Raw genomic sequence first — 15078 nt, 5'->3', positions numbered from 1 at the left:
TTTCCAGGCAAATCACATCTATTACTGAATTATGGCCTCTTTCTCACTGCATTCCCATCCCCAGAAAGTTTAAAGTCAACCCACTTCCTGCACTAAGGGCAACATCAATTGGTTCTAAGCTGAAGTGGAATAATCCTTTTTCATGCAAGCTCATTTCCCAAAGTGCTAAGCATAACGAGCAAAACGTTTCACAGTAGCAATGAAAAGACTTCACTGCAAATTTGGTGCAGATCAATGGCACATATGCTAGCTAATTGTACTCATTTCCTGGCTCCATTCTGCAAAGCTTTTCTCCACATATACATATTTATATGTCTAAAGCTTCATGGTTGGTGAGGAGCTCTATGCTCTTCACTAACCCTGGCTTTAGACATAATATGTATATGTGGAGGTAAATCTTTATACCTGGAGCAGATCAGCCTGAAACCTATCCTAATTGGCTGGGCAATCTTTACTCTCATGTGGAAACTGGTCACTGTTCCTGCCTTCAAACGGGCGTCTGCTCTTCCTAGTCCATTCCTTTGGGCATCGCAGAAAAAACTTCTAAGAACAATCTCCATAAAGAGGCCCATAAAAAGCTTGTTACTTTAGCAGCTTAATAACCTTTTCCAAAGCTTTAATACCTCTTCCCCACCCTCACCCCCCAAGCTAAAATCTGAAGGACTGTTATCATGGCAACAGAATGAAAGAGGCACTTCATCCACACGCTGCTGTCTCCTGAGCGCATGGAAGGCAGCCAGGTAGCAGATGGCTGGTGTGGACTATTCCCTGCTTTCTACCGCCGCTGCTGCATGTTTAAACAAAACAAACGTCATCCTCCTCTTGGTTACTGGCTTCAGAACGGCTGCACAGAAACACAGCAGGGAAAGGTGCTTGTGTGCAGCCAGGAGAGGGGGCCGCAGCGTGTACTCCTGGCACTCTGACAGCAATGTACAGTAGAGGGAGAGAGACGTGCACCGTCCATTTCATATGTTCTATTTTGGGCCTCTGTTGGCACCGGCTACTCCCCCCAAAAGCACAGCTGTCTAATCAAACACTGGAAGAAAAAGAGCAGGCAGGATCGACAGGATTATGAGGCAGAAGATTGTGTTTAATTGTTCAGAATTGCATAATTTAATTAACTGCACTGACACACATTCAGGGCCTTGTTGCAGCTGTGGTAGGGGGAGCCTAGACTTGGGGCGGCTGATGCGGCAGCCTCCCCTGAATGCAGAGCAAGGGAGCCAGAAATAGCTAAGATGGCGGAGCGTGTCAAAGACAGAGCAGTAGGGCTTGCACGCACATGCCTGACAGAGTCCCAGCATTAATTCAAAGCAGCTATTTGGGCTGTTTAAAAACAAAAACGTGCCTCCAGACCCCTCCTCAGCCTTGCTCCCCCTCTTTGAGGCTGCACGCTAAGTTCCAGGCCAGAATAAATGACTGAGGCAGCGTTCCTCTAGCACAACTCCTCCCTTGTAGAGAGAGTGGGACTCTGCGGCAAAGCTAACACAAACTCTACCATAATGATTAACTTCTGTGAAGCGGGAACTGCTGACCAGCCAGGAACAGAGAGGGGATCCTCAGAGAAGCAGCAGCAGCGAGCATCCACCTTTACACAGAGCATATTTTGCAAAAGCACAGAAGGCCCAACTCTTCATCCTGAAGAGACGGAAGGGTCATTTCATCCAGCTTGGGAAGAACCAGAGAGCTATACATGCCTAGCCCTTGTTCCACTCATCAGTGCTGTCCAGAACCCAGGCAGCATCTCTTTTCCAGTGAACAAGGCAGCACCCTTTCAGGTGAACAGAAAGAAGACACCTGTACAAGCAGATAGTTCTATTTTTATCTAACAGGGAAGGAAACACTCTGCCTCTGTCTACTTACTAGTAGTTCACTTGAAACTACAAAGAAAATAAATTTTAAAAGTCATTTTCCTGAACAAAAATATGGAAGTTAGTTTCAGAAGATGATGGCCATGTTTTTCAAAGGAAGTGAAATCCTTGGAAGCACCAAATCTATGCAAGCCAATACCCTGGGTATAATAATCTATAATGCCTTGGAGAAATGGCAAAGGCATTTTTTCCCAAAGTGCAAATGAGTGGCTTGTATGTATGTGGGCTGGGAGGTAGAACCAACTACAGCCTCTAGCAGCCAGCTATGTCATTGGAGCAGCTCCTAACCTGCCTCCACAACACATTTAACACCTGGAAAAATCAAATGATCTCAGGCACAGACCTCTCTCATATAGCTGAGGATTCCCCATCCTTGTCTGATTGATAGTGCAATGCTCTATGAGGGTGTGCAAAGCAGACTTAAGCAGGTTTTTTTTTTTGCTACGGGTGGCACCATACTCAAAGAGAAGAAGTAGCAACCAAAGGCGAGCATCCCAGGAATACCGTTTATGTGACTTAAAGTTTCCCCTACAGCCGAACTAGCGTAGACTCAGGATGAACAACGTGGGGCAAAAATGGTACTCTTCTAGCATCTTAGAGACTAACACATTTATTAAAAGCTTCTGTGGACTGATTTTGAGGGGTTTAAAGCTCCAAGACTGTACTTTCCAGACTTCAGGAAGGACTTTCTAGATCTCATGAAGTTTCTATTCTAGATGGAACCTCAGCAGAATTTGACAGCTGCAGTCTAAAACCACCACTTTAAAATGTCAACTAATGTTTTATCCTGATTTTTTTTAGTAACATCATTGCAGATTAATTTAGTTGTCTAGGTAAGTTAAAAATGTTGTATGCCACTCAGAGTCACTTTTTTGTGAGATGGGCTGCTATACAAATATGACTGATAAATAAATAAAAGTAAAAACAGCTATCCTTTCTCTGTTAGAGCAAGAAGTGGACAATAATCCTCAGGTGAAGAATAAGGTGTTGATGCCTGATTTGTTTAGCCAATTCCCAGGACCAATTTTATGTAGCCAAGTTAACCTGGAAGACAACCTTTCTGCAGACTTTGGTGTAATGAATCAGCCTTCATTGTGATTCACCATTTAATAGTTGGTTCAAACCATATTTTCAAGCTCTAAAGAGATGACAAATAATAGTCTACACAAGATATGCTAGGAGACAGAAGAATTAAAATAGTGAAGCCTTGAAAAAAACCTCTCCCTCCAACCCCAGCTGACCTGGGTGAGCCCTTTCTTCAAATCCAGTTTGGAAACATAAGACAATTTCCACAAATTTCTCTCATAATCAAATCAAATATCCCTGCCCTTTGTTCTTGGGACTTCTACTTTAGGAGGTGTAGCCAAGACTACTCATCTTTCACTGGGTGCAGAATTTGGAGTCTGAGAAGCTTGCTAGTGAGTGGATGAGTTGGGAATTATGGAAAGAGGGGCAGTCTGGGGAAGACAGCAACCTATTTGAATATGACAGCTCTGTCTTTCATGTTCTAGAAGGAAGTATGTCAACATTTCTCAGATGTTCTCTGAAAGATTTTCATAAGCTTGAATGAGTATTGGTAACATAGGAACTAAATTCATTCATCTCTGGATTTGTTAACATGACCTGTGGAACAGTCAATCCACATGTGTGACTGCCTGAACAGCAATTCTTCAATTTTTATGCATATTTTCTCTACCAAGGAGATAGACTGATATATTCTTTAGTGATTTTGTGGGAAGAAAACAGGCAACAATATTATAGTGGTGATGGGCAGAGGGAGATATCATGGGAGCCAATGGGTAAGTCACTTGCAAGGAAGGCAGCCTCTATGTCTGCAACTAACACTGGGTCTCAATCACTTGTGCTTTACTCCAGTGCCTGGTCGTTAGAATTCTAGTGGCCCTGGATTCCTGCTGTTGTTACTTAATGCCCAACAGTCTATAATAAAGCTCCCCTCATTTACAATGTAATTGTGGATTCAAGGGCTGGCCTTGTTTACATTGCCAACACCTGGCTGGGTGTGGAGAGAAGGGTTCCCCTCTCAGAGGTGCTTGGCTGGGTTTCCTGTGCCGCATCAGTCAGAATTTTAGGGCAGGGACAGGGATGTGGTTATGGTCATCCAAGAATCCCTGATGACGATTGGGAGCATTGCTCTCAGATAGCCAGAAGCAGGATCCTGTTTGTGAAGTTAGGCTGTAAGGATCAGAAGGGATTGTTGCTGATGTATCATCTCCCTGCTGCATAGCAACCTCCTGCCTGAGCTGCTTGAGGCTGTGGCTGGGTTGGTGGTAGAGTTCCCCAGGCTCGGTGCTGGGGGGTTCCAATCTTCCTTCTCTGGGTGCAGGCTCAGGATCAGCTCAGGATTGGCTCAGGAGTTCCAGGCCCCCATAAACTGACCCAAGTTATCTCTGATCTAACTCACAGTGGGGGTTACATGTTAGATCTGGTCTTTCTTTGGGACAGTTGCAACACGATCTGGAGTTGGGGGACATCACCACCAGTCCCTTGTCATGGACAGATCATTCCCTGTTGCCCTTGGAATTCTTTATGCCTACCCCCAATACAGGGAGAGGGGACCTATTTGATTGGTCTGTTCCAGGCACCTGATGGACCCCATTGGGTTTCAGAGGGATTTTGGGGTTCTTCTGGGGCTTTATTACATGGTCCAACTGAGGCTTTAGTTGCTGCTTGGAGAGGGTGGCAGAAGCCTTGGATTGAATTGTGTCTGTGCAGACGTTCTATGCAAGTGGATCTCAGATAGCCCTCTGGTTTCAGAGGAATTCAGGGTGATGAAACAGCATAACAGATGTCTAGAGCACAGCTAGACGAAGACAAAGAATCCAACTAAGCATGAGCAAGAGCCTTCTTACAGTGATAAAGACAATAAAATGTAATTATTTTCTTGTCTTTACATCCTCAGAGAGCAACTGATGGTTCTGATCAGGATGACCTGGTCCATTCTGGATAAGGAGGAACTGAAGGAACATCTGCAAGGCCACTCTGAGGTCTATATTAGGCATCTGTCAAATAAAGCTGCTTGGATCAACTTTTGTAATTGTGTAAGATGCAGTCTTGCCTCATTATCTGGGAAAAGTTTGAGCCTGTTGGTCCTGTGAAGTGAACAAGGCCCTCAAGGTTGTGAGTTCAGCCACATTTGTTTTAAATCCACGTCCCTTCTCTGGTTGGTTAAGACCTCCTGGGAGGGGACATATGGTTGGATCTGTGCAATGGTGAATGCTTCGTTGAAGGAAGGAGGGAGAGGTTCCTCTGGCTCTGAAGGGGCCAGTAATCCACCCTCTCTTCAAGAGGCCATTGTTGGATCCAATAGATCTGGACAATTTTTGTCCAGTCTCCAACCTTCTCTTTTTAGGGAGGGATGTTGAGAAGGTAGCTCACATGAAGTTCCAGAGGGCCCTGGAGGAAATGGATTATCTTTTCAGAGGGGTTTCAGACTGAAACTATAGGAGTCTGGATGGGAAATAACAGTTTTCAGTTAAATCCTGGTAAGACCGAGTGGTTATAGCTCTTGAGGCCTCCTGCATCTGGAGATTTTTCATCTGTTCCATTCCAAATCTGAATGAGATTGCACTCTCCCAAGCAGAGTTGGTATGCAACTTGGGGTTCCTCTTGGGCTTGTAGCTCCTGTTCAAAGAGCAGGTGGCAGCCGTGGCCAAGAGGGCCTTTCCACAAATCTATCTTGTGTGCCAATTGCACCCATTTCTAGACTGCTTTTGGTCACTCATGCTTTAGTCAACTCTTGTCTGGACTGCTACGATACACACCACATGGGCTGTCCTTGAAGAATATTTGGAAGCTTCTGGTCAGGGAAAAAATTATAAAGACATTAATTTTTGATGGTCAGGGAAAATGTTATAAAGACTTATATGGACTTTTTGTTGAAAAAAGAAAAGACTGAATTGATGATTTATTGATTTGGGGATTAAAATGTCAAAGAGGAAAGGGAAAGAATAAAATGGGAATTACTCAATAAAAAAAGGGCAGAAGTCATAATTCTATGTTTTCTTTCCTTTTTCACTTCACTTCATTCCTTTTCCTTTTTCTCCTATATTTTCTTTCTTCCTTCCTTTCTTAATTTTCTTTTAATTTTGTATACTTTTGTACACTTTTATTGTATTGAAAAATTCTAATAAAAAAAATATTTAGAAGCTTGTTGATGCAGAACGCAATGGTACTGACAGTTTCATGTGTAACACAATATACTCATGTGTCACCACTGTTTCACAAACTGCCCTGGCTTCCAATAGGCTTCCAGGTGCTATATGAGATGCTGATTATTACCTATAAATTCCTCCATGGCATAAGACCAGGTTATTTGCAGGACCACCAATCTCCAGTTGTCTCTGCCCATCCTACCAGGTCCAACAGAGTGAGCATGCTCTGGATCCCTTCTATAAGGCTATGTCATATAATGGGCTCCTGGATATATACCTTCTCTGTGACAGTGCCTGACCTATGGAATACCATTCCCCACAAGACACAGATGGTCTGGACTCTGTTGGCCTTCCATAAGGCCTTAAAGACCTGGCAGTTCCCCCAGCCTTGGGCCAGGATGTTAGATGAATCTGGTTTATATGATCTGCATGTTTTTGTTTTACTCAGACCTTGATATCATTGTAATGTGTTGATTGTTATCATTTTTTCCTTTGTGTTGTTGTTGATATGTTAAATTGTTGTTAGCCACTCAGAGTCACATGGCCATGTAAGTCAATTAAATTAAATTAAATTAAATTAAATTAAATTAAATTAATAAATTGAAGACCATTTTCTCTTCCTGTTTGATAGGCATTTGCCCTCTCCAGAAAGCAGGCAAGAGCAAATGGGCTAATGGTATTGTGGGGGCAGGGGAAATTGAGAAGACAATTTTAGGAGACAAGTCTCTTTGATCTTTATCCTCCATATACTTTTGGCAGACTAAAAGTGCCACCTTTGGCTCTATGCTGACAGACCATAAAAACAAATGGGCAGAATGAGAAGTTATCAGACATTAGAATGCACTAGAACTGCACCTCTAGTAGAGATGGAAGTTATCTTAGCTTCAGGTCAGCGGGGTAAAATTTTAATTTGGTGTTTCTGGAAGTACCGGTATATTTGCTTCAGTGATGAAACTATTGTAAGACTTATTTCCAGATATAGCAAATATGTCTAATTTTCCCAAAATCAGTTTCCAGCCTCTGGTATACCTTGAAGCCTAAATCAATTCTGCCATAAGAAGAGCTGCTGCAGTAATGGCTGCTTGCTTAGGAAAGAAATAGGGCTCCCTCTGGAGTGTATTCAGAGTTAATGCTGAGCAGGAACAGGAGGGCTGACATCTTGAGGAAGGAAGGCAATTGCTCCTCCTCTTTCTGAGCCATTGAAAGCTGGAGCTTTGTTGAGCCAGATCTTCTCAAGCTAGCAAGGCTCAGGGCCTCCAAAGGCCAGAGCAGTCATATTCATGCACAGCCACTAGGTGAATGCAAGATTCACAAAGGGAAAAGGAACTATCAGAGACCTCAGGCCAAAGAAAGCCACCAGAACATACTGTACAACAGGGACTAAACCTCTAAGTATTGTCAGATTTATACATTTAATTTTTAAAAACCTGGAAGAATGCCTTGTTAGTTATACTGTTGGGCAACAAACTTCATTTGAGATGGGAAATAATTGTGTCAAGGATTAATAAGCTCATGCTAAATAGGGAACAAAAAAGGTTGCTCAGGAATAAAGATGATAGCAAAAGGAGACTCTATGCTGCTCAACTTATTTGCATCCAATCCCATTATGACAGAGAAACACAGCACCCAATCTTTTCATGCAGAATCAAAGAAAAACAAGTATCAAGGCCATTAACTTACTGCCTGTTTTTGTTCTTCTTCCTATATAGAATTGTAATTGGAACATGAGAGAAAAAAGGAAAAAAGAAAGGACAATTGTTATCTTGAAAATGCAAACACAATTAAGTATTAGAGGGAACACCAATGTGACCTAACACATAAAGACACAAGGAATAAGAAGTAAAACACTGCCAGACCCTGGCTTTTTCTTGTCAGTGCTTCACACCTAAAGGATACATGAACTCATGAAAACATAAGAGCTTGCTGGATAAGACAAAAGGTCCATTTTAATCAAACATTTCGTTCCCACAATGATCAAACAAATGTTTATAAGGGAACTCCACAAAACAAATCATAAACACAATTGGTTTGTCCTATACCTTCTCCCTAGCAATTGTTATTCGGAGGCAATTTTGTTTGATATCAGAGATAGTATATAGTCATTGTGACTAGCTGCCATTGACTGCTTATCCTCTGCAGATTTACTAATCTTATGAAGCTATCCATGTTAAGACTCCTTCCCAATCCTACTTCTAATGGCCCTGAACCTTGACCTGAATGAATGATAAAGAGAAAATCTTGTTGGCTCAGTAGAATACCCCCAAATTCTGTGAAACTTTTTATGCTTATTAATTCATCGGACAAATGCAAAACACTGAAATACTACTTTTAACTCTCTTAATGAAACACTCTCACCCTCTCCATCTTCATATGGTGAAAAGAAGTATAAAAAGAAGTGCATTGTAACTCTCCATCTCCAAGTCCCTCAAGGAGGGTATCCATATTCCAACCCATCTGAAGACTATAATTTAAGCAGGTTATAGATACAATGGATCAGATTCAGATGTTAGGAACTAAAACGTTCAGGAGTATGGAAGACAAAACATGCTGACAGAACTTGGAGAAAAGGTTGAGCAGGGTCAGGACAGTAGTCTTCAAAGATTTGGTAGAAGAAGAAAATGACTTGCTGCCTGCTGTCCCAGAGGGCATGGCTGTATTTAAGGGACTTAAATTATAAGAGGAGAAATTTCAGATTTCAATAGTTTTTTCTGGCAGTAACAGCTGACCAACAGTGACCTATGTAGAGTACAGAAGGAAAGCTCTGTCCCTAAAGCTGCATGCAGCTCTCAACCTAATTTCAAAAGCCCTCTGCAAGCAATTAGTTCAGGTCTCTTGCAAAACAATCTATCCCTCCCCAAGCAGTCCCACTGGAAGGGGCAAGGAGAGAAAAGATTGTCCCACCCACGTCTGGCTCTGATCCCAGGCACCCCTAGCACGTAGCCCTCAACAGATTATGCCAAGAGACTGTAGCCTTGGAGACGAAAAAAATCTTCCTTGAATTAGAGAAATAGGGCAAGTTCTTCCTCATAAGCGGCCTTTTAACAGAGGCTGGGTAATCCTCTGTTGAGATGATCTAGCTTTAGAGTTCCTGCATCAAGTAGGGGCTGGACTTTTTGGATTGGAAAGAAGCAATTAAGAATGAGGGGTGGGGGAACACAGCAATATTCAGGTGCTCTTTGGGCATATTCAACAACTGCTAAAAGCTGGAACAGGCAGCTACAGTTGATTCTTATGAACCAAAGACAAAATCTAGCACAATAGCCATCTCAGATCCGTGCTATTCCTATATGCTTAAACAATCAAACTAGTTCATCTCAGAACACTGACCAACACTTTCAGGGTGAGAGCACATGTTTTGTATGCAGCAAATCCCAGATCCAATCCCTTGCAAACATCAGATAAAAAGAGGAGTTCAGTTTTAAAACCATGCTCAAAGGACTGAAATAAAAGTTCACAACACAAATTGCCAATTAGCACTGTAGTTACACTGGCCATAGGATAAGTACAGACATGATGTACCTTGAGCAGCTTCATGAGTCCTTCCAGCTGTACCATCAGTTCCCTTCGGCTTTCCTGAAGAGCAGACATTCGTTGTTCCAATTCATCTTTCCTCTGCCTATTCAAGATTAATAAAGGGATAATTTCATTAACTTTTTATCTTGCTCTTTCTATTCAGTTATCACCAGCAGATGCTTCTGTAATCAATATTCTAAATTAATTTGGGAGGGGTTGGTTAGATACCTCAATAGCCTTAATTCTGCCAGCAAAGTTGGATTCTGTTGGGCTTTTTCAGGTGTTGGCTGGGAGGCCTGTTCATGTTCCAGTCTGAGGCGCTGAATTTCTTGCAGAATTTCTCTATGAAAATAAATGTGAAATTAGTTAAACATGATCCCATTTTTCCCCCCAAATGCCCTGGATGTGCTTTCTGGAGTTTGAAAAGGCAGCTTAGATACCCCAAAGATGAACTGAGTCCCAAACTCCTCCTATACATTAACAGAGTCTGAACTGGCAGTGGCTGACAAAGAAAATGCTCTTGGAATCATGATTGACAGCTTAATGAAAATGTCAACCCAATGTGCAGCTGCTATAAAAAAGACAAATTCCATGCTTGAAACCATTAGGAAGGGGACTGGAAGCAGAAATGTCTATATAATAATGCCCTTATAGAAATCCATGGGCTGCGATCACATTTGGAGTAATGTGCTCAATTCTGTTCACTGCACCTTACAAGGAGTACTATAGCGCTATAAAATGTGCAAAATAGGGCAAGCAAATGATGAGAGGAATGGCTCCCTATAGGGGAAGATTACAACACCTGGGGCTCTTTAACTTGGAAGGGAGAATAAGAGGATATATGATAGAGATATATACAATCTTGCATGGCTTAGATAACAGGGAAAGAGTTTTTCTTCTTCTGTCATAGTGTTAGAACTCAAGGTCATGCGCTGAAACTAAATACAGGACCAAGAGAAGGTAATACTTTCTCACACAGTGCACAATTAAATTGCAAAATCTGCTGCCAGCAGTTGGGGGTAATAACCACCGATCTGAATACTTTTAAAAGGGAACTGAATATGTTCATGGGGATCAGGTTATCAGTAACCATTAATATTGATGACTATTGAGGCAGCAGGTTTTATAAACTGGTTGTTGTGAAGCTACAGTGGAAGAGGGCTTTTGCTTTCAGTCCAGGGTTTGAGCTTCCCAAGTACATCCAGTAGGCCATTGTGTAACACAGAATATTGGACTACATGGGCTGACAGGCTGATTCAGCAGGGCTCTTTTTATGCTATTACAGACATATGCATCACCCTTATTACTACAAGAACTCAAACCTCCCAGCAACAACTCACATTTATCTAAGAAAGCTTAAGGGAAAATGATCACTCTTTATAGCACAGACATTCCATTAAGCATCAGGCTCTAACTCTATAGGAATATTATTTCTTAATACAAGAAAATGAGAAGGAACATGAGATGTGTAAGTGTCACAAGCCTGTGGGGTCTCATTCTCTAAATACTTGCTCTTTTGTAAAACTATTTATGGTTCCAAGGTTGCATTAAAAAAATGGCGAACTGATGGCAGGAAGCTGCACTTACTGTTTTAGGGAGGTAAGCAGCAGCGCACAGTGAGTAGGGAGGTGAGAAAAACAGGTGGGGCAATGATGCAAAATGGGAATGATACCATCAAACAAATGGCATGACCTAGTTTTTTTCCCCCTAGCTTTAGAGGCATATTTTGCTATCATTTTAATATGCTTTGTATATTCTAAGGCTTACATATTTGTTTTATTGTGTTTTCTGTCTAAAAATCAAACCGCCCAGAGTTGTGCTCTAAGATGGGTGGCCAAACAAATCTTTTAAAGAAATAAATAAAAATGATCTGAAATCATATAATCAAACTGATGAATTATGCACATGGCTTATCAGGAAACAGGAGAAACTTGTCTCACTGACTACAATCAGCATTAGTATCCAGCAAACTCAGTTTGCGGCTTGGGGTCCAGAAAAAAACCACCAAGCCAGCTCTATCTTCCCAAAATATAGGCAATTATGGAGGGAGGAAAATCAAGGATTGTAGCAGTAAGTGAGCAACTCAGCCAATTAGGTAGGGTGGAGAAAGATAGCTTGTTTAGGAGCCCATAAAAGCTCAGCTGTCATTCTCCCCCCTCCCCTCCCATATCTTACCTGTTCTTGTTTTCCAGCTCTGCTATCAGTTGCCTTTGCTGTTTGTTGGCATCAAAATTGAACCCCAGATCTATTGGTGGCCGTGTCTGGTGAAAAAGAGGCAACATTTAAATATGTTAACCTAACTCTGCCTAGAGTGCACAGACACACACAGAATTTACACTTCCATGGAAAATTCATGATAAAGTTAATAAACGAATTCAGAAGAAGTTGCTTGGTTCCATGCTCACATTGGTTGAGCGAGCAGATCCTCAGCATCCTGCCAAGCGTGGGAGGAAGGAACATACAAAGAAAGAGAGAAACTCGCTGAAGCACCTTGTTAGAAGAAATGGATACGAACATGGAGGGGGTGGCCTTTAACAATTTATCACTGGTAAGACAATCAATCAGTGCTGCTGGACCCTGAAATCTTCTCCTATTGAGAACACCTTGTAATCACAGATTCAATAAAACTTCAAAGCACCCTTCAGTTGTTTTGTTTTCACTGTTCTAAATTGGGATTAAGAAGTTTTTCCTACAGTGCCTGAGTCTAAGGCAACATCAATCTCAATTAGAAGAGGGAGATGCTTCTTTTCTAGGAAAAAAAATGGACCATTCACAGTCAGTTTCATGGTGCAAGCAGTAGGGAGATAGGTTTAAGAGACCCAAACCCAGAAACTGAAAAAGCACTGCAAGCCTTTAGGCATGGAATGCTCACTCTTGGATGGCCCAAGCTGAGAAAGGGAATTCTGCTTAGACAAAAGGAAAGAACTACAGGTAGTCCTCATTTGGTGACTACAATAGATTCTGATGACTCTGTCATTAAGTGAAATGGTCACTAAGTGAACACATGACAGAGAAAGAGAGAGATGCTGGAAGATCACTGGTTGCTGTGGTCTCATTCAGATAAAAGTCTCTTGTACAGTGTCCTGTGCCTGACCAATTTGTTTGTTTTTTTGCCCCCTGGCAGGGCGGAGAGATTGCTTAAACAAGCTATCTCTTCTTGGGCTGCTTTACTGTCCAGCCCAGTGTTTCCCTAAAAAGTGCTAACTGCAAGTTAACAAACTCAGCTATGTGACCTTAATTAGTTGATTGGAATCCCCCAGCCCACTTTCAGCTGCTGCCTGAAATTGACTAGACTTTAATCAGTTTTGCACTGAAGGTTTTTGTCATAAATGTGCGCATTGGTAGCAAAATGATTTTTTTATTACTGTTTATTACTATCGTTTTTGCAAACAGTAGCTATCCAAGGCAGTTGCTAAATGAGGACTACCTGTATTGGGTAGCTCCCCAAAAGTCTGTATAGGAAAAGGGGCTACATCAGGGAGGCAAATTGTGCCCCATACAGATAAAAAAGAAACAGAAATTAAAGATTCTTCCAATCCACTACGTACTTTATCTTCTTTTGAAAAAGTTATTTTTTTCTTGGCTGTAATTTGCAGAATCTCTAGAGAAAACCCTTGGGTATACTGTGATCAAATGTTCCAGCACAGCTTTCAACCATATAAATCCCAACTCCATAAAGAGAGAACAGGGCTGTATCTGATGCAACTTGATGATTTTAACCAGAAGCACTCCCAGCATTAAACGTTCTGCCTGATACACTGTAAAAACTTCAAAATGGACAGTATTCTACTATAAGTCCCAACATCTAGCCAGCCAACTATGGCCAAGTACTAGAAAATATGATTGTTGCTCCTCCTCATGTAGCAAAATGCTTTTTTTTAAAAACTGCATTCTCCTCCAGATCACCTCAAGCAATAGCTATTGTCTTCAAGCTGAATCAACTCTTAGCAAGATTTAAATTTGCCACAGGATATATTATGCAGAGTGACTAGCTCAGGGAAATGATTAAAAAAAGCCCCTTGTTGACTGCTGAAGTCCAAAGTTTAAATAGTATCCATGCTTGAGATGTGTGCCAGTCACCCAAAACATTATTTTCTTGATTTGACTATGGTAGCCTTTCCCAAACTTGGTACTTTCCAGATATGTGGAATTAAGTCCCAGAATTCTCCTAGTAGCTATGGGACCTGGGGAGTTTAGTTCACATCTGAAACACATCTTGTTTGAAACTGAGTATAATATGTTGCCTGACTAGAATCAAGAATTCATAATCTGGCTCAGGTATCTGGAAGCAAGTTATTTCAAGGTGGTGCTGTAAAGTAGCAAAGACCACATACTTCCTGACTTATGAGGATAGCTCTTAGCCTGAAAAACTGCCAGCCTGCCAGTCTCTGTAAGTTAACATTGTCACAGAGTATCCAGAACAGAAAGAGCAACTCTTTGGACTAGCTGGGAGCAACTGACTTGCCTCACCTGTGCCCCATATTTGATCTACCATCTGATTACATTTCTGCTCCTAGCTTGGGGTATTATATGCCAGATTCAGTGTTAGGAATAAATGGAATCCTCATGTGGTGAGCCAAGCCACTTCAGCATAAAGCCACTGGATAGAATCCTAGAGTTAGAAGAGATCATACAGAACATCAAATCTACCTCCCTCCTCAGTGGAAGACAATCTAACAGACATTTCCCTATTTTGCAGAAACATCAAACTGATGCCTTATATTCACTTTGTAATTCCCTATAGTTCCAAGACCCTTTTCACATTCTATTGCCAAAGGAGGCGTCCCCCACGTATATTGGTGCATTTGATTTATTTTCCCAATCAACGGACTTTGCATTTGACTCTGCTACTCATTCATTACTTTTCAACCCATTTCTCAAGACTAATCAGAAATTTGCTCTGTCTTTCAGAGTATTAGATACTTTGCCCAATTTTATATCTTCTGCATAAGTCTGATGTAATCTTCCTCATTGTTCAATATACTAATAAAGCTACTAAAAGGTACTAGGTCCAGGAGAGATCTCTATGGCATCCCTTTTGATATCTTCGTCTAAATGGACGAGAAGCCATTCAGGAACATTTTGAGTAGTTTTCAAGCCAGCTGTAGATCCACCTGGCAGATATGCCAGGCTGCCCATCCTTAAGTAGCTAGCTAATTGTAATGTCATGGGTTAATTGTCAACTTTTTGCTGAACGTTATGTCCACATCATTCCCAAAGTTTACTAATTACCAATTAAATATTTACTAATAACCAATTAAAATGGGGGTAATTATAAATTCTGCTGGACTAATTTTAAGAAATCCAGGTGGACCTCTACAATAACTGCATTCTTTTCAAAATATTCTGAAATTCATTGATTTTATGGGCTGCTTTAGAATATTCTCAGGTACTAAGGTTAGTCTAACTGGCCTATAGCTCTCCAAATCCTCCCCTGTTTTTTCTTGTGGAAGCAGGAACATTTAACTTCCTCTAATTGCCTGGTATTTCACCTACTTTTCTATATATCTGCAGGAGCTGGC

The 15078-nt window shown here is 41.5% G+C and overlaps 1 protein-coding gene across 6 annotated transcripts in view; it reads right to left on the bottom strand.

The window, feature by feature from the left end:
- DTNB (dystrobrevin beta) overlaps positions 1–15078 on the bottom strand; it is a 129630-nt gene that overhangs the window by 26758 nt on the left and 87794 nt on the right. For 4 of the 6 annotated variants that reach the window (XM_088152230.1, XM_088152228.1, XM_088152229.1 and 1 more), the window contains 4 exons: positions 11732–11817; positions 9785–9898; positions 9563–9659; positions 7724–7744 (listed from right to left, as the gene is read on the bottom strand). In XM_088152230.1, the coding sequence (XP_088008356.1) occupies positions 7724–7744; positions 9563–9659; positions 9785–9898; positions 11732–11817 (318 nt within the window). The remainder of the gene's footprint in view (positions 1–7723; positions 7745–9562; positions 9660–9784; positions 9899–11731; positions 11818–15078) is intronic. The other 2 variants (XM_088152231.1, XM_088152232.1) reach the window with 1 other exon arrangement.

This window comes from Python bivittatus, unplaced genomic scaffold, assembly GCF_059951505.1.
Source record: "Python bivittatus isolate LINGU-HERP-01145 unplaced genomic scaffold, Pbiv_v1 ctg000690_np1212, whole genome shotgun sequence".
Taxonomy (NCBI): Eukaryota; Metazoa; Chordata; class Lepidosauria; order Squamata; family Pythonidae; genus Python; species Python bivittatus.
The sequence above is the reverse complement of the archived record's forward strand: the minus strand, read 5'-3'. Positions and strand labels throughout refer to the sequence as shown.